At 41.3% G+C, this 24,518-nt stretch overlaps 1 protein-coding gene across 15 annotated transcripts in view; it reads right to left on the bottom strand.

The window, feature by feature from the left end:
• Positions 1-24,518, bottom strand: part of SNAP91 (synaptosome associated protein 91) — a 116,520-nt gene that overhangs the window by 51,180 nt on the left and 40,822 nt on the right. For all 15 annotated transcript variants that reach the window (XM_084754957.1, XM_084754954.1, XM_084754962.1 and 12 more), the window contains exons 3-9: positions 23,863-24,005; positions 23,124-23,199; positions 22,365-22,467; positions 21,056-21,149; positions 19,310-19,421; positions 8,979-9,085; positions 5,282-5,323 (exon numbers count right to left, since the gene is read on the bottom strand). In XM_084754957.1, coding sequence (XP_084611083.1) covers positions 5,282-5,323; positions 8,979-9,085; positions 19,310-19,421; positions 21,056-21,149; positions 22,365-22,467; positions 23,124-23,199; positions 23,863-24,005 — 677 coding nt within the window. The remainder of the gene's footprint in view (positions 1-5,281; positions 5,324-8,978; positions 9,086-19,309; positions 19,422-21,055; positions 21,150-22,364; positions 22,468-23,123; positions 23,200-23,862; positions 24,006-24,518) is intronic.

The raw sequence follows: 24,518 nt of genomic DNA, 5'->3' as shown, positions 1-24,518 counted from the left end.
AGCCTGATTTACAAAATGAGTCCAGGACAGCCAGGGCTACACAGAGAAACCCTGTCTCAAAAACCAAACCAAAACAAACCAAAACAAAACAGTTTAAGAAGAGCAAACAATATTTATAACAAAAAATGCAGAAGAAATCATGGGACAGCAAAAACTCCATGGGCCCTGTCGTCTCTAGTTTGTAATGCTGAGATTTTTAAAAATACATTTTATTAATTTATTCATATTACATCTCAACTGTTATCCCATCCCTTGTATCCTCCCATTCCTCCCTCCCTTCTGTTTTCCCCCTACTCCCCTCCCCTATGACTGTGACTGAGGGGGACCTCCTCCTGTATATACTCATAGGGTATCAAGTCTCATCTTGGTAGCCTGCTATCCTTCCTCTGAGTGCTACCAGGCCTCCCCATCCAGGGGACATGGTCAAATATGAGGCACCAGAGTTCATGTGAAAGTCAGTCTCCACTTTCCACTCAACTGTGGAGAATGTCCTATTCATTGGCTAGATCTGGGTGGGGGTTCGAAGTTTACTGCTGAGATTAAAAAACAAACAAAAAAATTAGAAAGATTGCTTGTAACTTCATTTTTCCTGAGAAGTATCTATTCCTCACCCTCTTTTTGTGGATAGGATCTTACTATGTATCCTTGGCTGGTCTCAAACTCACAAAGATCCACCAGCCTCTCTGCCTCTTGAGTGCTGGGACTAAAGGTGTGTGGCACCATGTCTGGTGGGATTCTTCTTCTTTTTTTTTCTTTCTTTCTTCTTTTTTGGGGGAAGAGAAATCTGGAGTTGGGGTTTCTCACAGTGATCTGCCTGTCTCTGCCTCCCGAGTGCTGGGATTAGAGGTGTGTGCCACTGCCCCCAGCTGGGAAATGCTTTAGTAAGTGAGAAAACTGGACACTGAAGTAGAGATCTCAATAGCTGAAGGGAAACCTGTCAAGACAGTGGCAAAAGTGACTTGCTCTGGGGGAGTCACTGAGCAATACGCTCCACAGATAACGAGCTTGAGCCTTTTATCCCACAGGAGTTTTAAGTGTCTTAACATGGGCTGGAGAGATGGCTCAGTGGTTAAGAGCACTGACTGCTCTTCCAGAGGTCCTGCGTTCATGTCCCATCAACTACATGGTGGCTCACAGCCATCTATAATGTGATCTGATGCCCTCCTCTGGCCTGCAAATATATATGCAGGTAGAGTACTGTATACATAGTAATAAGTAAACAAATCTTTAAAAAAAATAAATGTCTTAACATTTACAGTTCTCACAAGGACACGTGAAGATCCAAGGGAGGTCCTTGGATCCCAGGAGCACATGAAGCATGCCCTCTTCCCTGCCAGTACAGTGACACCTGACACAACACGGCAGGCGACGTGCAACCCTGGCCTCTGAACTCCCAAGCAGGCATTTTCAGAATGCCTCCGCTGGGCTGCGAGAAATGTAAGGGAACACTGATAATCAGGAGCATCTTTATTTTCTCACTTCAGAAAAATGCACCAGTTGAAAGAACAGGAGTTGGCTTGTGACAGGTGACAGGTAATACGTGTCACAGAGTCACCAACGATGATATAATGTTTAAAATGAGCTGTTTCAGGCCAACTAAAACTCCGGCCATCAAAGCCTAAGAACTTTTTTCATAAATGGAGTTTAAAATTTGAAACAAAACACTCTGAACAGGAAATACTATTATGAGAATTAAATTTTTGTTGAAATAAATTCATAGCTTATTGTGATATCTAAGGTTTTAAAAAAAAGCAGTCATCTACTATTTATATGCTATATGTCATAAAACCAAACTTTAAAAATACAAATATAATTAAGATGTTAGATTAGATCTCAGAAACCTCTCCAACTGCTCAGAAAAAAAACATTATTTCACTTGGGAGACCATATTCTCTTCCTCCTCAGAACAGTACTTTAAATGTGATCGGAAAAGGCCAGTGATCTTCACAAGTCATTTAAATGTTTTGCTGCTAATCAGCACAATGGGTTTATTGTTCACACTCTAAAGTGGGAGACATATGTTAAATTTCCCCTCCCTCCTTTTTGTTTTTCCTGTAAGAGAAATTTTAATCCCCTTTTATTCTAAGTTCAGTGGGAGGTTCTTCTGGTCACCTTCATTTCTTTAGCTTTATTCTTATTTATTTAGCAAAGGAAAAGTCAGTTTTCCCCAGGGGAGTCTCAGTGGCTATAGTAAGTACATACCCAGCAATCGACAGCTAACAGAATGAACTCAGTGGTATTCTTGTAGACTTTTTTCCTCATATTGCTGTGTTCGGGCATTTTCACCTTACTGGTCTTTTGCTTGTACTTTATCATTTCCGATTCCAGGTTTTTATGGTGTGTGTGTGTGTGTGTGTGTGTGTGTGTGTGTGTGTGTGTGTGTGCGCGCGCGCACGCACGCGTGTGCTTCTTGTGCTTTTTCCTTATTCTGGTTTTGTTTTCCAAAGACAGAAAAAAAAAAAAGGTGTGGATTTTGAAAGATGGGGAGGTATGGCGGATCTAGGAGGACTTAGAGGAGGGGAAACCATATCAGAATATTATTGTATGAAAGGATATTTTCAATTAAAAAGAAAAAAAGATTAAAAAATACCAATGCATATTTGAGTGGGTTTGTTCATGAGTGAGGTACCCACAAAGGCCAGAAGATGGTGTTAGGTCCCCTGGGGCTGGAGTGACAGGCCCTTGTGAGCCACTTGACTTGGGTGCTAGGAAATAATCCCAGGCCCTCTGCAAGAGCAGCAAGCACTCTTTAACCCCCGAGCCATCTCTCTAGCCCCTATTTAATTCTTTTCAGACATTTTTTGTTCGTTTCTTTGGCTAGATGGAGCGGCTAGAGAAGCTAGGAGAAGCCTGGCAGAGAGCAGGCCTTTGTCCCAAGCAACACTGTACTGCAGACTCATCTCTAGGTTAACCCCGACCATCTCTAGGTTAACCTCGACCTAACCCTCTCTGTTAAGGGCTAAGCTTCAGAAGTCTCACAGTCCAGCTTAAACCTGTCTGTACTGTTGGAGGACTGGGGGAGGAGGGGGTCCTAAATCCCTAGCTCAGTGAGAGACCTCCCTCAGCCTGGAGAAAGGCGATCTAAAGGAGAATTCACGGCAACGGTGTATGAGGCTCACAATCACAAAGAGAACCATTAAGCTGCTAATTAAGACATCCCAGAAGCATGCCATACTCTCATAGTTGAATTCAAACATATACAGAATTCAGCTAGAGGAGCTTTTTATGGGGTTGTGATCTAAAAATAAATACTAATACTGAAGAAGTTTGCGCTGCCCTGCAGCTCACAAGGAAAACAGGACAGATCATTCTGGATTCTAATGACTCTATCATGGAACATCTTTCTACCGGGCTTCCCAAGTCCTGACACATACACCATACACCATTAAATACGGCTGTAGACTTCTTGAGCGATTACATAAGCGGAATTAAACTATGGTAAATATTTAATTATGATAAATAAATGAATTAAAAATGAAACCCAAGTATGTGCATTCTTTCAACAATCTGCTATGATTTTCAAAACTGAAAACAAACAAGGTATTTATATGGTCCCTTGTCTCTCTCATGGTGTCTAGACTGCCCAAAGGGAGACACGTCAAGGCCTGTTCTTACCTGCCAGGCTCCCCTGAACTAAATAGCTAGTTGCATTTATCCCACAGTGAGAGTTGTTTATAGTGTCAAAGAAAATTTGCTATTTCTAAAATTACTCATTGAGCTAAATATGTAATATCCATCTTTTAAAAACATATTTATCTGGAATACATAGAAAAAAGGGCAATGTAGTTTTTTGTTATAGATGATAAAAATGAAGATAACTATTTCTAATGATGTTACCAAGATAAATCTACCTCAACAAAGAGTTGTTGAAATAATATTTCATGCATAATTAATAATAGTTACCCATGCTAAAAAAAATAAAAATCTTAGTCAACTATATACTTCAGTAGATAACACTAAGTGGAGTAGAAATTATTTTAACTAATATTTCATAGGCTATCTCCTCCTAAACTAAAGAACACACTGCCACCATGCTCTGAATTAGTCAATGAATTTTACATGTATGAATTCTTGATACTATATAGTTTAGTAATATAAAAAGAGAAACCCTCCACTGTCAATTTTCCTAATTTTTAATAAAAAGTAATAGTTATATATTATTTTAAATATCTACATATTTAAATATTCACATATGTTAAATATGTAAATATTTCAAGAAATTATAAGGATGGCAAATTAAACATAAACAACATTATTTAAAAGTGGAGAATGGGACTAGAGAGCAGGCTGAGTACATAAGAGCACTTGATGCTCTTGAAGATCGTGGTTCAGTTCCCAGCAACCTGGTGGCTCACAATTGATTGTAGCGCCAATTGCAGGGCACCCACTGCCTTCTTTTGGTCTCTGTGGGTACTGCACTCATGAACAAGCACTGCAGGCATATGGTGCACATATATACTCATGCAGGCTCGCATACATACACACACATGAATAATTTAAAAACCTCTCAAGCGAAGTGGCGGATTTCACTCTTTTCTATTACAATAACTAAGTTTAAAAAGACACCCTTCATGTAGCTCATGACTGGTGTGCAAGAGAACAAGCAGTTGAGCGTTCTCTCACTAACCCCTACAATGCTGCTTCTAGTGAAAGGACTTGTGGGGAACTGAAATTTACCACGACAGGTAAATTTAAAACACACCAAATCCCGTCAATCATACTGAAGACCATTTTTCAACTCAGTGTCTGTTCTCAGGAGCGGTGTGTCTGAGGGCTGACTGGCTGATAAGGAATCCCAGCTCTCACTGTCGTTTAAACATGGGGTCCAGAAACAGCAATCCTCTACCACCTCAACTCAAAATAATTTGCACACATAGAAAGCCCTCCTCTCCGTGGAGGGCCGAGGGGAAGTGCAAAGCCTTGTCACCAGATTTTCTCCATGGCGGACCTGCAGACCAGGTACATGCGGAGAACAAGGAGAGGGTCCGCTGGGGGCAGACCCACAGTAAGCCTGACTACAAGACCCCGCCCACCAAGTCCTTGAGCATAGCTACTTATCTGAACTCTTTGTTCAGGATGCAGCACAGCTTAGGGCCAGGGAGAATTTCCTTTTATCTCCAGAAACAGAAGCAACGATTAGGAAAAATAAGTATGGTTGGATAATATCTGAGAAACTAGTTGGCTTAGGCTCAGACTCTATGAAATATTTACAGCGTGCCCACTTGTGGCAATCTATTAATTATTGGTGTCTTGTCTACCGATTGTCCCTTGAGACACTTACCTGTGTGAGGTCAGGAATGTCGCCTTTATCAATACCAACTTGCTGTAGATAAAAAACAACAACAACAACAGCAAAATTACTAATTGGGTTTTTGTGAATTTTGGGGCATTTAATGTAAGTTCACTCATAGAATTTGTAAGGGAATTGTTACTCTGTATCCACCTTACCCTGAGCGTATTCTCTTTATGTAGTTTTCCGCTCAGTATAATAAGGCAATAACTTCATTATTATAGTTAGCTATAGCAGGTATATAGAACTTTACTAGAATCAAAAAATAAGTGAAAACATTCTGAAGAATAATTTTTTAAAAGATTTACTTATTTATTTATTTATTTATTTATTTATGTAGACAGTGCTCTGTCTGCATGTACACTTGCAGGTCAGAAGTGGGCATCAAATTATATTATAGATGGTTGTGAGCCACCGTGTGGTTGCTGAGAATTGAACTCAGGGCCTTTGGAAGAGCAGTCAGTTCTCTTAACCCCTAAGCCATCTCTCGAGCCCCAAGAAGAATAAATTTTTAATGTACCCTTTATATTCAATAGAAGCTAAGAAATTATGAAAACGCTCAAACAACATTTAAATAATTGTGCCCACTAGTGCTTGGGGGATGGTTATTTATCTTAATCTTTTGCTCAGAGTGTAGCATCCATCCTCTCTTTCCCTGACACAATCACTTTGCCCATTCCTTACACGTTCATGTTCCTCCAGTGCAGTGGTGTCCACCTGAGGGTCACATTATCAGACATTCTGCATACCATATACTTATATTATGATTCAAACAGTATCAAAATTACAGCTATGAAGTAGCAGTGAAGTAATTTTATGGTTGGGGGATCACCATCCCATGAGGAACTGTATTAAAGGGTCACACCATTAGGAAGGTTGCCAACCCACTGTTCTGGAGTCTATATATAGCCAAAGAAATTTGAAATACAAATATTTCACTTTCTTTTACCAATAACAGAAAATCTAGACTCAATTTTTCTTTTCACTTTAAAAAATAAAAAACATTGTATCTGAATTAACTCACAGATGAAAGCATCAAACAGCTGGTTTAAGGAAGCCACCCTAACCCTGACTGAACATCTCGGGGAACTTGTTCACAGTTAGAATGGCCACTAGGAAGCAAGGGAATTACACTTACAGCTTTACACTCTCACTGTCAATCACATTTTTATTCACTTATCCAACACACACACACACACACACACTCACTCACTCACGCACACATGCACACACCACAATAATGTTTGGCTTTATATCATCTTTCATGACTCACATGTCCCTCTGTCTGCATTCTGTCCTTTCCCATGCCCTCATGTTACCTTCTCTTGGTCTCCCTCCTAAGTGTTACACTACACCCATACTTACAACTGCTTATGTATTTATCCATGTATCTATAATAAGGCTGGATCCACATAGGAAGAGATAGCTGTGGCTCTTTTCTTTCTGAGTTTGGGTCACCTCACTTAATAGAGTATTTTCCAAGTCTGATCACTTTCTTGCAGTCTCATGATTGATTTCTTTCTGTTTATTTTTATATATATATATATTTTTGCATCGAGCTTAATTTTTCATTCAACAGAACAGCTTAGGTATATGTCCATGTTAGCAGAGAGAATGTCCTATCTTTTTAAAGCACTGCACAGAAACTTCCTTGTCTTACAGTTTATTTAATGGGTCACTTATTAACTAATATGAAAGTTGCTTTTAGTTTTTAGCCTATATCTTTACAATTGATTTTATTTCTAATTTGCTTTGTAATTTGTTTATTAATGAAATTGAGGCTCAAAGAAACTAAGTAGGTTAAAGATCCTAAGGCATGGTGGGTTTTCTATACTTCAGGCAATTCTTATAGGAAGGCTGAGGAATTCCACGGAAACTGCCCAACCAGTCTGGACTGGGCAGCTCACTCATACTTTCTAAAGAGATAACACACATTCTTAGTTCATTACTCAGCTTTTGTGGTACCAGGAATCTATAACACAGGGCCTCACACAAATCACACTGCTCACTCTATCACGGAGACATACTCTCAGCTGCCGTTACAGTTTAAAAATGACATTCTGAAAGCCTTCCTTAGACTCTTTAGGAAAATGGTTCTAACTACTGATTAACCATCAAGTAGGAGCCCAAAGGATGAGTTCTGCTTGTGGCACAGCTAAGGTCTATACATTTACTAAAGATTTTCTGCATTGAATGATCATAATCAATCCATTTTATACTGCCTTCAGCGTATTCAAATGACAAAACCCACTATGTAATATGACAGAGAACTACACAAATATTATTATAATTATCCCGCTGAACTTTAGATACTTATTCCTGTAAAACAGCTTCATAAAATTAGTGTCCATTCCATAAAGTGTTATAAATGTGCACAAAATACATTTATTATTCAGCTTTTTAAAGGCAGACTCTTAGAATGACACCTACTCTATGCATCTCCTCTTCATTAGCATACATTTTACTTGTGCTCACATGAGGCATAGAGAGACACAAAACCAAACTTAAGCCAAAACCAAGAGTCTACGTCAGGAATTCTTTTCTCCTAAAGCTGTTGGAAGCAACTTTGTTTCCTGTTTAGAGACGTGCATGCACACACTGCACACTGCCCAGGTTCCTGCCTCCTCCAGAGCAACAAGTGGGAAACTGGGTCGCACCTGCCCCAGGAGGTAACGGGGCAATGAGGCAATCTTCTGCTCAGAGAGCCTGGATATAAGTGATCCTTCCACAGAGAAAACTGAGCAATAATTTTCACTAGATTATACTAATAATTGTGGCTAAATCAAGGGATAAAATCATACAAACTATAAGCAATGAACCCATGTAGCAGAAAAAAAAATTCAAGCAACTGTATCCTTCCAAGAATAAAGAAGTATAGACATGTCGTGAATGTCCCACATCCACAGCACTCTGTGTTTCACTACTGGGTCTGCAGCCTCTCACACTGCATCTAGGCTCTAGCCCTCAGCCAACCTGTGAGATAGGAACCCACTGCCATGCCACCAGAGGGCTACATTAACACCATCACGTCCAGGATCAGCATGAGTCAAGCACTGGATTTCATAAGAGAAAAACAAAACAAAAAAAACTCTCCAATTTACAGATAATCTCAGGAACGCCAACTGTGTTTTGCAGTTGTTATGATTAAGTGTGATAAACATTCTTAAGAAATAATATGTACCTAGGCAGGCAGTCTGGGAAAGCCAAGGTTACACAGAGAAACCCTGTCTTGAACAAAAACAAATAAAAATGTGTAATCTCTATAAAACAATGTATACGTTAGCCTTTTAGTTATGTTTAAGTCATTGACAGGGTAAGGGGAGATGAGGATTCATGATTTATATTTTATAAACAACAAACAGACTTTTCTAAAGGCAAATGTAGAGTTGAAAATTCAGAATGTCCTTACAATAAGACAACAGCAACAAACCAGTCATTAGGTGGAATGGAGGAGTGGACCAGCTTGTAGAACAGCAACGAGGTCTTAACCCACGGACATTTCATTTGACTGAATCTGACTGGGAGGGAGGAGTGTGGAACACTGCTCTGACAAATTGGGAGGAATGACTGACTGTAAGATTTCCTCTCATACTAATGTATCCTGGACACGTGTGGATGTCTTGCCAGACCAGACATTATGCTGCACATTGGTTCTGGTTACCTTAGCAACAAAGCTTGGACCACTTACCTCCGCGACCTTGAGAAATTCGGACACCCGGGTCATTCTAGTTAGAAATCGTTTGTAAATTTCTAGGGCGTCTTTACACTGCCCTTTCTTCATCTCGAAAAACTTTTCTACAAGAGATAAGGGAGAAGCAGTTTGAGAAGAGAATCCTGCTTGTTTAAAACTTTTGTTACAGTTCCTACTTAAAGCTTAAGGCCTGAATCCAAGCCTAGTCAGGAAAACACTAAACAGCCAGGTCACCAGAGGCAACTGGAGTAGCTGGAGAAAGGCGCGTGGCTCACCAGCCTCACCTGAGGCAATCTCAGTAACCAAGGAACCGAGGTGGAAGCACACAGGAACCGTGTAACACGCTAGCCGCATGGCCCCTGTGCTTCCCTGTTTGTTTTTTAAAAAACTGTTACTAACAACAACCACAACTCAAAAGCTAAGGCTGCATTCTAACAGCATCCTTATTCTTTTGTTTCTTTGCTCTCTTCTGTCCTTCTTAACCACTTTCTCTTTCTTGGATGCTGGAGACTGGAGCCATGCCAGGAGAGAGCTCTACACTGGGTTATACCCCAGCCCTAGGGTCACTATTTTCTTACTAGGTCATATAAAGCAACAATCAATACATTATAAACCAATTGCTTATAAGTCTTCTAGAACTGAAGAATTCTTTATAATCCTGCTCATATAAGTTGATGCTTAGATTGGTCATAAATTATCTGTTTAAGTATTATAGTGCGTTTCTGAATTATAAAGTGGGGGACTCACAGAGTCACTGGCTCACCAAACCCTTCATGACTTTCTGCTGTGTGGGCCTAGTCTTTCTCTCAATGTCCCTGAGAGACAGCAACCCTTTCTTGTTACCCTCCCCACCAAGTCTAGAATCTAGTCGTTAAGGTACTCTGCTCTAATTACAGTATGACAACACGGGTTTCGTGTATATATGTATGGAAACCAGTGAGTGCTTTCTTCAAGTTTTTGACAGCCATTCGTCAATTCATTCCGTCAATAATTATCAGTTGATGCTGCAAATGGCAACGAGGTAAAGGGTCGTTTAATCCTCTGCAGTAGAGACAGAGCAGCAGATAGCCACACGTCTCTTTAAAGTGATGCTATGTCTACGTTCTCTCACAGGAGAATTCTTCATGTCACTCTGCTTATGATTTTACTACCTCAAAAGTATTTTTAATTTTCTTAAGAAAAGTTTGAAAATATGTAATTAGGTGAAGAACTAATCACCCGAGGTGACTACTCATTGCCTTCTGTTGACAGCTTTGGTAATTTTGCTTTTAACACAGACCTCCCCTGTAGGGTATTTAACTCAAGCAAAAGGATTAAGGAAACAGCACATGTTGTTTTCTACAGGCCGAGATTTGGCAAGAGTAATATCCTGTCTTCTTCTCCTTCTTCTTCTTCTTCTTCTTCTTCTTCTTCTTCTTCTTCTTCTTCTTCTTCTTCTTCTTCTTCAAAAGGTCAGCTGGCAAGCTGAACACACTCCTGTAAATGGCTCCCACCCATGTCCTGTCATGTAAGCAAGCCTAGTTAAACTCAGTGGCCCATAAAAAAGAGTAGGAGCTGGGGTCTATGGGGGAAGTAAATATGATAAAAAGTACATTATATGCATGTATAAAATTGTCAAAGAATAAATTAAGAATGTTTTCAAAGGTCAACTCTGAAGGCCATCTCTTTCTTTTTTTTTAATTGAAAAATAAAATCTTTCATATTACATCTCAATTGCTATCCCGTGCATCCTCCCATTCCTCCCTCCCTCCTGCTTTCACCCCAGTCCTCTTCCCTATGACTATGACTGAGGGGGACCTTCTCCCCCTGAATATGATGCTAGGGTATCAAGTCTCTTCTTGGTAGTCTGCTATCCTTCCTCTGAGTGCCATCTGGCCTCTCCATCAAGGGGACATGGTGAAGGCAATTTCTTATCTACCATATTTTCTAATGCTACTGATAGCATCATGCTGTTACAATGAATGAAAACCTTTTGTAGGATAAAAATAGAAAATTACTATTTATTCTGAAAAAGCATAGTTTTTCCTGTCTTCCCTTTACTCTTCAGAGGATTTTGTTCACATTTCTTAAATCACTTTTCTCCACCATCATCTAAGTTCTTCAGAAGCAAAATGAGAAAATAAATTGAAATAAGTAATATCAATTTTCCCTTTGAACTTTGAACTAATGCACCAACAACTAAGCAATTTTCTTTGTCTCTTCTGGTTTTTCTTTTCTTTTCTTTTTTCTTTTTTTCCTGGGGAGTTGGGATTCAATAACAAAAGGCCTTCAATCACTCTCTCTCCAAGCTATAATCTTGGAGCTGTTTCTCTAAGAGTATAATAGCAATGACACATAAAGGCAACACAGTATCTACTGCAGCACTAATCTTCGAGGCTCCTTTCTGGCCCTCGTCAAAGGAAGGGTTTAGATAAAGTCCTGTTTCTCGGAAGCAGACCTCTTTTCTTCCCTACTAAAGATAACATGTTGCTTTTTCAGTGACTGAAATGATCAAATTTGACATTTGCAAAACTGTGATACAATGTTTTGACACCGACTTTCAACCCCAGAGAGAGATGTCCAAGGGGACTCTAACTGGGTCCTTAGGAAGCAAGGTATGCTTCCTCAGGACGGCAGAGTTTCACTATGACAAGCAAAGCAGTGCACATTTTATAGCATCTGCCCTGGCTACTTTTTATGTCACCTTGACACAAGCTACAGTCTTCTGATATGCGGAAGGCTTAATTAAGAAAATGCCTGAGTAAAATTAGGCTATTTAAGATGGGTTTGCAGGCAAGCCTGTAGAGTATTTTCTTAATTTAGTGACTGGTGTGGGAGGGCTCAGTCCATTTTGGGGGTGCCACGGATGGGTTGGGGGTCCTGGGGTCTGTAAGTAAGCAGGGGAGCAAGCCAGAAGTGCCACGCCAGCACGCAGCACTCCTCCATGGTACCCTATCAGTCAGCACCAGCTTGCAGGTTCCTGCTTGTTTGAGTTGCTGCCCTGACTGCCTGTGAGAATAAACTGATAGGGAGCTAGAAGTGAGATAAACTTTTTCTTCCTCCTCTTGCTTTTGGTCATGGTGTTTCATCACAGCAATAGAAACCTGGACTAAGATAGTGCCCAAATTGTTTCTAATTTACACACAAAGTATTGGGTCAGCAAGACCTTGATTTTAGCCAACACCCATTTCCATAGCCTCACTCCTATAAGAAAACACAAATTTGCCTCAAAGTATCAGGATCCCGGTCTTGTGTGCCTAGCTGTTAGCTAAACAATGCTAATGAAGGGTGCACAGTAGAACTAAGGGGAAGAAAAATATTTTTGGACCACTTCCCAAAAGTCCTCAACGGAAAATTGTTCAATGGTCCTTTAACCCCTACCCCCTAACTTAGCCAGTAAGCTAGCATTTTCAAATTAAAAATTAAAACGGCTCAAATAGCTATTATTTTACTCTTAAACAGAAACTGCCTTCTCCATACCATCAATGTATGAACCCAACACAACACATAGCAAAGCAGAATATCAGCTAAGCAGCTGTCAGAACAACAGTGAGAGATCACATGGCTGAACCTGTCTGATTGCTAACTGAACTGCAGCCACCAAATCCACTGCTATTGGTGCCAAATTGGGAATAAAGCTAAGGGGGGCGGGGGAACCAAACCAACAAGACGTCACTGCTGACGGGCTGCAGAGCCCAGGAAGATGAGCAACAAAGACAACTTGGTGCAGGTTGAAAAGACCAATGTCGTAAGGAGAAGAGAGAGATTAGGAGCAACAAGCTGAAGAGCTCAGCTTCAGAGACTGCTGGACAGGGAAGAACACAGTAATTGATTTACGCAGCTACAAACAGTAAGAGCTGCAAAGCTGACCGTTCATAACAACAGTCAGAACTGAAAGAATCGATTTGTGGCTTGTTTAATAGAGACCATGGACTGAAGTAAGCCTTAGGGAAAAGCTCAAGGAAGAGTAAGGGTGACCTGTAAAAAAAAAAAATTAATAGGAAAATCTGTATGTCTGCCTTAATGATAACATCTTTCACCTGAAATGAATACTCATTTTATTTTGCACTTCATATTTAAGGCAGGAATCTGTCCCCAAAGAAGGCAACATCCCCCCTTCCCCAGAGCAACATCCTTGAAGGGAGTGACTGGCCCCACCCACCATACCCAGCTGAACTAGAAGAGTCCCCTGAGGCAGGGGGCTGTCTTGCCAGCCTTTCTGCCACTGTTCAGTCTATTGCTTCTGACAGGCCAAAGCCGAAGCATCCACAATTACCCGCCTGCAGCATCCTGCTACCCACTGCCCAGCTTCCTAGATTTAGAGGAGCAATGATTAAAGTAGCAGCCACGTGACCCTTAATCCTGGATTATAGCTTCAAGTGTCCATTTCCCAGCCCTCCTGGTGCTGGGAGGAGGCTGGTCTGGAGGCAGCTTCCTATTTGTGAAGTAACCTGAACTGGTAGCCTCAGAGAAGCAGACGCTGTAAACATAGGGGCTGAATTGCAGGGGCTCTTTTAGGAGACAGAGCCCAGAGCCAGATTCTAGAGGCTTCCAGTACTCATAGAAGCACCCACTTGCTATAGGAAAGTCCCCTCTAGTTAGAAAATATAAAGCAGTTTCTGTTTTTCTTTTTCTTTCTTTCTGTGGGTTTTTTGTTTGTTTGTCTGTTTTCTGTCTGTTCTGAAGTCACACCTTTTGGTACTTGAAGAGACTCAGAAGTAGACTCTTAAACTGTCACATAGCGAATCCGGAATGTGACACTGTGTTATAGCGAATCACACACTGTGTTAAGCTTCCTATGCTTTTCTGGAATTGAAGCTTATCAAGCCATGGCCTTAGTCCCCCACCGTGGGAACACGGCCAGTGAAAAGACGGAGTAAGCCCACACGTCCACTTACGAAAGAGAAGGAAAACACAAGGCTTCCCGTGAGGCTTGAGGCAAAGTTAAACTGTGTCACTCCAAGACTGTCTCGTGGCAGCCCTAGCTTCCTGGGGGAAAGAAGGCTGTCCACACGCAAAGTTCTTCGGCTTCCACCGCCTCATGCGCTGCCCCGCCAGCTGCTTCAAGACTCAAAAGGTGATTTAGAGTCCAGGAGTTCTAACACTCCAAGGGTACGATACCAGTGTCTACGGAAGGCAGGACCCACCTGTTCAGACAGGAAGAAAATCTTCCTGCTAGGGGGTTTACTTTGCTTGAACCTCCCAAGCCCACTCTTTAGTTGTCTTTCTTCGGGAAAGCCATGACTTCACAGAGTACATAGTCGGGCTGTACGTAGAAGTTCTCCCCCTGCGCTGGCTGTAGTGAGCAACTTGCAAGATGGGTCAGGCTGACTTTCAGCTCTGACACCCTGTGGCTGCATAAGATTATCTTGGGCTAAATCTTCCTGAGAGACACACGAATACAGAGTCTGACTCAGGATGGAGAATTATGCATGTCAAAAGGTCAAGACCTCACAAATTTTTGTGGACTGGGCATCTGCTGGATAAAATACAAGACACCAAATTTAGTTATAGCTACACACACACAAAAAAATCATTCTTTAAGAAGTACTTCATGACTTATTAATTCTAAAACTATATCCCCATTAGGTGCTGAGAGATGGATCAGTGGTTAAGAGCACTTGTTGATCTTTAACTCCCAGTGCCTATAGGTGGGGCACAATTCTCTATAACTCCAGTCCCAGGGAATCAATGCCCTCTTCTGACCTTGTGGGCATTGCACATGGTGCACAGACACACATGCGGGCAAAACACCCATACACATAAGATAAAACTTTAGAAAGTATATTGATCTGAAATATAAATCTAACTGGGCACCCTGTTACCCCATCCCATCTCTCTACCCCTGTGCTTTGAACCCATCAACCCTAATTGATAACAAATTGGAAAACTGTAGTGGAATTCCAAAGCTGCTGGGTAGGAAAGACAGAATAAATAGTAAATTAGATTTGCAATATGATCAGCAATTTGTCAAGTCAGGTAAACACACCACAGACTGGGGGGATTAAAGTATGAGCATTACACAGAAGTGTGTGGCTCTAATACAGAGGTTACCAGAGTGACATACTTAGGCTAGCAGGAACACCTCTCCCAAGAGCTTACTGAGAATGCAGGTTCTCAGGCCCCATATGGAATCAGGAACTCTGAGTTCTAATGAGGACCCCATACTTTCCGGAGCAAAGTCCTCCAACGCTGCTAAACATGCTTTATCCTAGTCATCAGTACAGTGGCCACTACAGAGTAAACAGGCACAGCTGGGAAGGTGGAAACACATGCATCTGCATTAAACACAATGAAAACCATAAAACTAGTTTTTGGAGTATTTTGGCAAAAATGAATGGTTAATGTAGAGATTTCCCCATTCTTCTTGCCACCAGGCATAAATGCTCCATACTCAACTACTTCTAGGTGAATGCTGTGCTGGTTACAATTGACAAAACTATGATGTCACATCACTTTCCTGCCCAAAGGTCATAGTTGGTGTTTCTGGTGACTCTCATGCCCACAAATTCACTGTTTAGGTGTTATACAACCAGTACACTGTCCTAAGTCCCCTGCGCTCTGCCACTCCTTACTAGTCAGCACTGACCTTTCCACTGTTTCTTAGTTTTAATTTTCTAGAATGACATACAATTGGAATGAGAGATGATGCATTGTTTTCAGATTGGCTTGTTGCTTTGATTTTCATCACCTGATGTCAGTAGGTGGTAGTCTTCATATGCTTACTGCACATTTGTATGTTTTTGCGGCGTCTTTTTAAAGTCCTTGCCTTGATGCTGTGTGGCACTTTCCTTCAAGATAAAACTGCCCATCTGAGAGGGAAGCTCCTCCAGACCCAGAACATTCTGACAGATGGGAAAGCACTCCATTCTACTGGAAGCTCATTAAGCTCAGGAAATGAGCAACTAAAAGACTTCAGGAAGTCCTCAAAACTGACTAGATTCACTACCCCCGGCATCTCTAAGCAATCAGGACTTCTAGGAGACACTCAGACAAGCCTGGAAGAAGCAGAAACCAACTAAACCACTTGGAAAACACATACTTTTCAACCCGTTGAGCTCCTGCAAGCTGTATAGTGTGTCCCAGGTTTACAAATTTCATGAACTGTTGGCCATGGTGGGCGCAGGCTTTGGTGAGGCAGCTGGCTTTGAGTCATTTCTGCACTGGTTAGTTTCCCCAGTAAGACGCACTGGTTCACCAAGTTGGCGTTTGGCCATATCTATGCTTTCGTCTGTCCTTGGTTCCCTATCTGGGGTACCTTTTATTTGAGTGTGTGTGTGTGTGTGTGTGTGTGTGTGTGTGTGTGTGTGTCCAGAAGAGGGGTATCAAATTCCCTGGAGTTAGAGTTAGGGGTGGCTGCCAGATATGCATGCTGGGAACAAACCCCAATCTTCTTCTGTAAAAACAGCAAATGCTTTTAACCTGTGCCATTTAGCTCACCAGTGCCACGAAGGGTAGTTTCCAAGAGAGCAGGGTTCTAGGGAGATGAGACTTCCCTCTCAACATCTACAGACCCCACTCTAGCTCATTTATGCCTGCCTCACTTCTGAGATCTTGCATATACTTCTTATTTTTGTATCTTTATAAGTATGATGATTTCCCCCTCTTGATTCTTCCAAGATTTTTTTCCCTATTTTTTTTCTAGAGTTTCTAGAGTTCAAAAATTATGAGCCCTGTAGTTTGGGGTCATTTATCATAGATGATATATCTGAGCTTTTGAGATATGTATTCTGGTATCAGACACTAATTTGGTAAAGTATGTTCTTCACTAGTTTACATTTTCAGCCTAATTTTATCAGATTTAGCTGATTTTATCAAGATGAAAGCCAACCGTAAACTGAGGGGGGAAGTGTGCCTCCCGCTCCCCCATCCCAAAACATAAAGGCAGCCTGTTTAAGCTCCTAGAAGCAAAACAAAAGTGTGACCTGGTCACATCTCTCACACTTGTCTGAAGTCTGACTCTAGCAATGTGTCACTCAGGTCTTCCTACCTCTGGCTCACTTCCTGTGGCGGTTTTCACGTTGGCGTCTCTACCTGGTGAGCCAGGAATTACCACGCATACCCACTGGCCTCTCTAATTGTAGGAACAGAGGTTAGCCCTGAGCCTAACCTCTCTTGTGAATGAAAAGAGAGTTAGTTTTTCAGCCTGCTCAGTTCTTTACGTGTTAGGACAATGGTGACTTCTAATCTCTTTACACATGGAACTGGAAAGTGGGAGGTGGCTTCTTCGCCCAGACTCTGAAGGAGTGCTCACTCTAAGATACTGCTGCCCCTGGGGGATTGCTATAACTCGATGCTCCACCACTTTGAGTAGAGGCTTTATGAGCAGAAACTAGATCCAGTGAACGCACAGAATGACCTGGGGGTATTTCCTCTGTTTCCTTAAAAGCGGGCATACTTTAACATCAGCGCTTTGTTGATTCCTGTGAAGACACAGGAATAACAATTCTACTTCATCTCTGGGTAACCTGAATATTTGGTTTGTGCAAAAAAAAAAATGTTCTGGAGTTTAACACTGGTTACTATAAACTTAGGCAAGCAATAAATGCTACTCACAGAGATCTAAATATGTCCTCTTTCCCCAGAGGAGAATCAGCACAATTTATGGCACCTAGGAGGTGTCTACTGAAGTAGAAAAATGTATTTATCTCTACCCCAGTGAGCAGAACCATCAGGAGACAGCAGGCAGTGGTGCCAGTTTACAACCACTGTCTCATTTTAAGAACATTCAGCCTGTGTGGGTGTCACAATCCCATAGGACAATGCTCTGATGACACCAGGATGATGGTTCTTACTGGGAATGAACTGCAGGTATCAGGGATGTCTTGGTAAGTGACATAAATGCCAAGGGGGGAGACAGAATCCATGACAGTTTCTGGATATGCCACTTAGTTAAGGTTTCCAAACAACCAAAGGTCTGGGTAGCTTAGAGAAGTCTTTATGTCAAAGGTACATTTTGCAGTTGGAGCTCCTTGTAACTAAAACACAGTCCAGAGCCTGCTACACTGCTCTGCTTTTTGCAGCAAACACCTAGAACATGTGTACATGTTGCTGTAAGGAGAGCATCCTGCACAGGGACAGGAAGGAGCAGATCCCAGGCAACAGAAAGTTTCATAACCGCTCCAAACTTAAGCTACCAGAGCATTGGTTCTAGAAGAAATTAAAGGTACTCAAGGAGTGTGCAACAGGCTTATATGTCACGAAATCCCTCTATCATGCTCCAGCACGGGTCCCCAGTGTGTGACCGCATAGCCATGCCTTCTTCCGAGAGCCGTAATATTCTCTAGAAGGGTTGTTGGCTTACTTCTAGAGGCCAGGATCCTGGCCAAAGAGAACCAAGTGGTCCTCAGACACAGAGTGGGTGCTGTGTAATCTACCACGCTGTACAGTTGGACAAACACGAGGCTCCTCTAGGATATATAATACCAGTCAAGCAGACAAGTTGTGTGAACAGAAGGCTCATTTCCAGAGCACCAAGTGTCTCTTGTGCATAACCATTTCCTCATTTATGCTTTAAATAGTATCTGTGGCCCCTGGGGATTCCTCATGACGAGCTAACAGAGGAAGAAGAAAATCCCAGTGAGAACTAGCTGGAAGTAACAAGGTGGATAATATCTCTGCAGAGAGGTAACCTGAAGAGGAAAAGGAAACTTTCACAGGAGGCCAAGCCTTTGGTAGTATACTACCCACCTTTCCCCTCGTAGCAAGACTTAGGGGTGACCACCAAACCATGGGTAGCTACTGGGTTGGATGATAGGGACTTAACAAAATCAAGCTGAAGTATTGATTACGAGGACTTTGGGATAGACCTGGATGAAGGAAGTAAACGGACCTTTCAAAATAGATAAATGTCGTGAGTCCATTTTTCCCATGTGCAAAGCAAGAGGCACACACTCCCAATAAGCTTTTAGGTATAAGGAGGATGAGAGAACACTACAGGAGTGACAAAGATGTCAGCATGGGGGCCAAACAGGCCAAACAGCACAGGAGTTCTATCCTAGGATATGCCTACCACCACTGCCGGTCCTCAGTGGGGCAGGTCCTTTTAGGAAGCAGGAGATAGTCAATCTGCCTACCTTGAACTAGATGTCTACCCTAGATGTGCACTCATGCTTTCAGCCATGTTGCTCTGCCAGCACCAGCATCAGGAGCACCAGCATCAGGAGCACCAGCATCAGGAGCACCAGCATCAGGAGCACCAATCAGTACCATGCACTTCACACAACACTGCTTCTACTGAGGTGCTCACTCTAGCGCTCAAGAGGCAAAACAACAAACTCATCCCTGCAGAACGTCTCAGCCTCCTCACAGCCCTGCCAGCCCAATTGTTTCACAGCAGTGCCACTTACCAAGTAAGTTAATGACGCCGTCATTGTAGCAAGCAAACAGTTTGATAAGGTCTTTGAAGAGAAGCATAAACGCAGCATTTATGACACCATTTGTTAGTTCATTTGGATGCACCTAGAAAGAAAATGAACACTTAACTTCAGCTGCACATCATCAACTTAGTATTTTTCTCAAATCACAATAAAATAGTTCGAGGCCAGCCTGGTCGACAGAGTGAGTCTAGGACAGCCAAGGATACACAGAGAAACTCTATCTCAAACAAAACAAAACAAAACAACAACAACAACAACAACAACAAAAAACCCCAAAAATCTCAAATGACAATTGACAACTAAGAAATCCACTCATATTCGAAAAATGTTAGGTAACTTTTAGTAAACCTTTCAATGTCAAAGGCCTGGTTGCATACTCTTCAATTACCTAAACTAGAACCCTGAGTCAAAAAGAGGAAAGCTAAAAATAGACAAATAAAAAGAAAGAAAACCCATTAAGATTAGATGTCTGATAAACATCTTACTGTAAAAGCTGTCAAAAACCAGTGTGATGGTTTGCAATTTCTACTTAAAATTTCACAAGAGTTAGTTGTTACGTGAGGGCTCAATTATAGTTAAAGTCATAGAATCTCACCAAAGACTTTAAGCTAGGGGTATTTGAGGAAAAGTGTTTTAGACACCCATCTAATACAGAGGAGCTGACAATGAGAGCTCAGAACTTTCCTACACGTCAAAATACTTTATTTTCATGAGTCAGGTCTTCTTAACTGTTACTTTTGAGTTAATTATACATTTACAAGCAGTTGTAAGAAGTAAACGAGGGAGATCCCATATGGCATTGACCTAGTTTCTCCCAAATGTAACGAAGAGCTCACAGAACCATAGTTAATCATGTCACAGGCAGGGTACTGAATGACACAACCAACCGACTGCACTCCCAGGTCCCTGGGTTTACTTGTATATACTATGGTTGTATTTAGTTCTATACAACTTTACCACACATGTGCATTAATGTATCACCACAGCCAAATACTGGTGTGTTTTTTTTTAACTATTTTTTATTGTGTATGACTATTTTGCCTGCAAGTATATCTGTGTACCACTGTGTACCTTGTGCTCAGAGATGTCAGAAGAGGGCATCTGATCCCCAGGAACTGGAGCTATAGATGGTTGTGTGCATGTGGGGATTTGAACTCTGTTCTCTATAAGAGCAGCTAATTTCTTATGCACTGAGCTCGAACGAGTATTCTTCTTCTTCTCCTTCTTCTTCTTCTTCTTCTTCTTCTTCTTCTTCTTCTTCTTCTTCTTTGTGTGTGTGTGTGTGTGTGTGTGTGTGTGTGTGTGTGTGTTTAACAAATAAATTGACACTGCCAAAAAAGACCTGACATCTATGAAAACACAAACTCACTCTCTCTGGTGGACATTGTCACTTCTGTAGTCCATGTCAGATGGTTTCTGACAGAAAAGCAGTTATTTAGCGCCCTGAGGTGCATCTTGAGCATACCTCACCCTATAAGCACAACAAGCCTTCGCTGGACTCAGAGCAGAAGCTCTAAGGAGGCTGTGCTCCTCTTTTTCTGATGTTAGAAAACAGTTTGTAAACTCTGAAAAAATCTGGGAGCCTAAGACTGAACGAAATGCTCCTGTCGCTCATTTACATGAAGACGCTCTACAGATGATTCTGCAGCAACCTCTAGCTGCCCCGCAGCCCCTCAAAGGAATGACGAGCATCAGTGTTGCACGAGAGATACATACGTCAAACTCCAGCAGCGCATCGATCTGCCCCTGCAGGATCGGCATGCTCTTCAGGAGCTTTTCAGGAACCATTGTCCTCATCACACCGTCAGCCCTATAACACCACAAACAAACAGAAGGACACATCCTTGTGGACACTGGAAATACAGAGCCATATTTGTTTTGAGCTGTGGAAGAGCAGCACGTGCTCTTAAGTCAGTGGTTTTTAACCTGTGGGTTGTGACTCCTTTGTGGGCCAAAAGACCCTTTCACACAGGTCACATATCAGATACCTTGCAATCAGATATTTACATTATGATTCTTTTCTTAAAAGTAAGTTTATTTATTTTTTAAATGATTTATTTTTTTAAAAAATGTATATGCATTGGTATTTTGCCTGCATTATTTATCTGTGTGAGGGTGTTGGATCCCCTGGAACTGGAGTATAGATATTTATGAGCTGCCATGTGGGTTCTGGGAATTGAACCCAGGTCCTTTGGAAGAGCAGCCAGTGAGTGCTCTTAACTTCCAAGCCATCTCACTAACCCCTACATTATGGTTTTTAGAAGTAGCAAAATTCATTATGAAGTAGCAACAAAAATAATTTTAGAGCTGAGGTCCCATGACACGAGGAGCTGTATAAAAGGGTCACAGTATTAGGAGGGTTGAGAACCAGTGTTTTAAATGCTGAACCATCTCTCCAGCCCCTCTATAGATTCTTAAAACTAAAATAATAAACCTTTACAAGACTTTAACATTACGTTTAGTTTGGAACAGACAAAAGATCTGCATTTACTTCCAGCTAGAGTCTTTGGCCCAGATTAAATCACCTATTTAGAAGTAAATAAATGGCAACTGTGTATTAAATTTAAAATTTTCTGCTTTCTTGAGGTTTTCTTAATCAGTAAGTAATATCAATAATTAATCTATGGTGTGCATACTTCCTAGGAAAGTGTTACTTCCCAAAACCAAATCACCTTAATCAAAAATTACATGAATAACTACTTCCATCTACCACAACCATACACCGAAATGAATCTTTTCAGTACTTTCAAGTTACTTAAAGCTATTTACATTAAGACTGTTGAGTCAGTTTTAGCAAATAAAATATTTCTGAGCAGCAGATCAGATTTTCATGCATGAATACATGAAGTACTGCACACTCAGGGTAGCTTTACCGTGCTGACTTACTGAGCTGTTTCTTTGGGCGAATGTGAACTGGGCCTTCCAGTATCAATGCTAGCTAGTATATAAGCTTAGTCAAACAAACCATGTGCACCTTGAGGATTTACTGCGCTTAAGTAAATAACAGAAGGAGCGAGAGTCTTACCCTTTCTTCACTCTGGCAAAGTCAAATGCCATCTGTCTGTATGAGAAAGCCTTTTCATTCAAGTATCTGCTGTAACGCCTTATGAACGTAGACATATCATAACCTGGGGAGAGGGAAGGAGGGGAGTCATGGACACAACGCCGACAATTGAACCTTTCACACTAGCAATCAGTCTACAGCTCCTCAAAATAGGCAAGGATTGTCACGATTGCCTCTAGAACGGCGCTCAGCGTGGAAGGCAAGCCCCGTTCACCACCCTGCCTGAAGACCGGCAGTCTTCCAAATGCGGCGCTCTGGCCGTTCAACACGGTCATTACGGTGTGCTGCACCGAGTGGCTTTCTGAAATTTTCCCTTGCATTTGTGTTTACTGTTACAAACAACAGCCTGTTTCATAGGTAACACACGCAGCCATCTGACCAGGGACTGTCTAGCCTTACCTGTGCATACAATAGCAAGCAAATATGACGAATGAACCAGAGGTAAGGACACAAGCTGCATTAACCTACAAAAACATTGCTTTAAGAGGGGAGTCTTTTTCTTTTCAATTTGGGTGACACCTTTTACTTCTCTCATCTCCTGAACCTTTATAAACGAACTGTGAGGCACATTCACGCACCGTTCACTTTTCAAAGTGACACAATAAAATTAATATATATTTTCTATGCTCAGTTGTCAACAATTAAATCGTTAATTTAATAGTTACTTTCATAAGTAACCAATGGAACCATCCGTAACAAGGACTTTGGACTTATCCTTACCGTGGGATCCGCTTTTATCTAGGAAGTTGCTGAGGTTGAACAGTGTATTTCTAGAGGCCAAATACTGAATAAATCTCTGAAAAACAAAATTAAGAGTTAAACATCCATATCTTCACATCATACCTTTAAACAATTTCTGATGCTAAAGTTGTATTTTATTTATTTATTTTAACAAATTTTTATTGTGTTCGGTTAGTTAGTTATGAAGCCTCCCATGCTGATAACTTTCTCTAAGGGAGAAATTGTTTTTAAAACTGCAGAGAGATATTCATTCAATCACAATTAAATTTTGTGACCTGTTATTTCTGTACATTCCAGAAACACTAAAAAAAAAATCAATAGGATTGACTGGAAATTCCATGTAAAATAAGCAATTTAATTTTATCAGTATTTTTCAAAAGTAAACATTCCGTTAAAGCATTGCTCATTCAAAGTCACCAAAATACTCCCTTGCGGGGAAATATCCCCCCTGATCCCTTCTCTTTAATATTTCTGTCCACTACTACACTCACAGAGAATGTGTATTTACACACTGCTGTATCACCGAGACAAGGCACAACACAAAAATGCATCTTTTTAAAAAAAGATAGCTAAATTCGAGGTTGACACGACATGCATGATGACCGTGACGCACATGTTTCTTCTTTTCCTCCTCGTCAGGGAAAACTCAAGGGTCTTAAGTTATCATCGTACTCCGCTACCCCAGCCTCTGCCAAGGAACAGCTGTGCGTTGGGTTACCTCATTTCCATGCACCATGAGATGGTGTGTGGTCACTAAAGCTTTAAATACCACCACCCAGCTACTGTTCGTCGCCCGCTCAAAGAGGGTGTCAGCCATCTGAGGGATATTGACATTGGTCTCGTTGGTCGCCTGGATCAAATCTATGAAAACAGAAGACATCCAGTAACTATTTTATATATATAATGATTCACCTCAAATCTTACTTATTTAAAGCTCATTACTAAAACGTGACTTCAAAATTACATAGACAAGAGTTAATTGAGAAAAAAAAATCTCTCCGTAGCATTTTTACATAGGAACACATTAAATATAGGCATTTAAACCAGTATATTTATTTATTCTTGAACTTTTAAAAAATGAATTCTCTTCTGTATTTGTGCTGGTTTTTTTTTTTTTTTTTGTCAACTTGACACAAACTCAGGCCATTTAGGAAGAGAAAACCTCAGTTGAGAAAATGTCTCCCTGAGACTGGAGACTAGCCTGCAGGAAGGTCTTGGGGAGCTTTTTTATTTTTATTTTTTATTTTTTGCTTAATGAGTGATACGGGAGGAGGACCCAGCCAACTGTGGGCAGCACCATCCCTAGGCAGGTGGTCCTGGATTGTGTAGGAAAGCAAATTGAGCAAGCAAGCCAGCGAGTGAGCAGCATTCCTC

The sequence above is a fragment of the Acomys minous genome (assembly GCF_964271855.1).
Source record: "Acomys minous genome assembly, chromosome: 13".
NCBI lineage: Eukaryota > Metazoa > Chordata > Mammalia > Rodentia > Muridae > Acomys > Acomys minous.
Note: the sequence above shows the minus strand (reverse complement) of the source record. Positions and strands in the feature narration are given on the sequence as shown.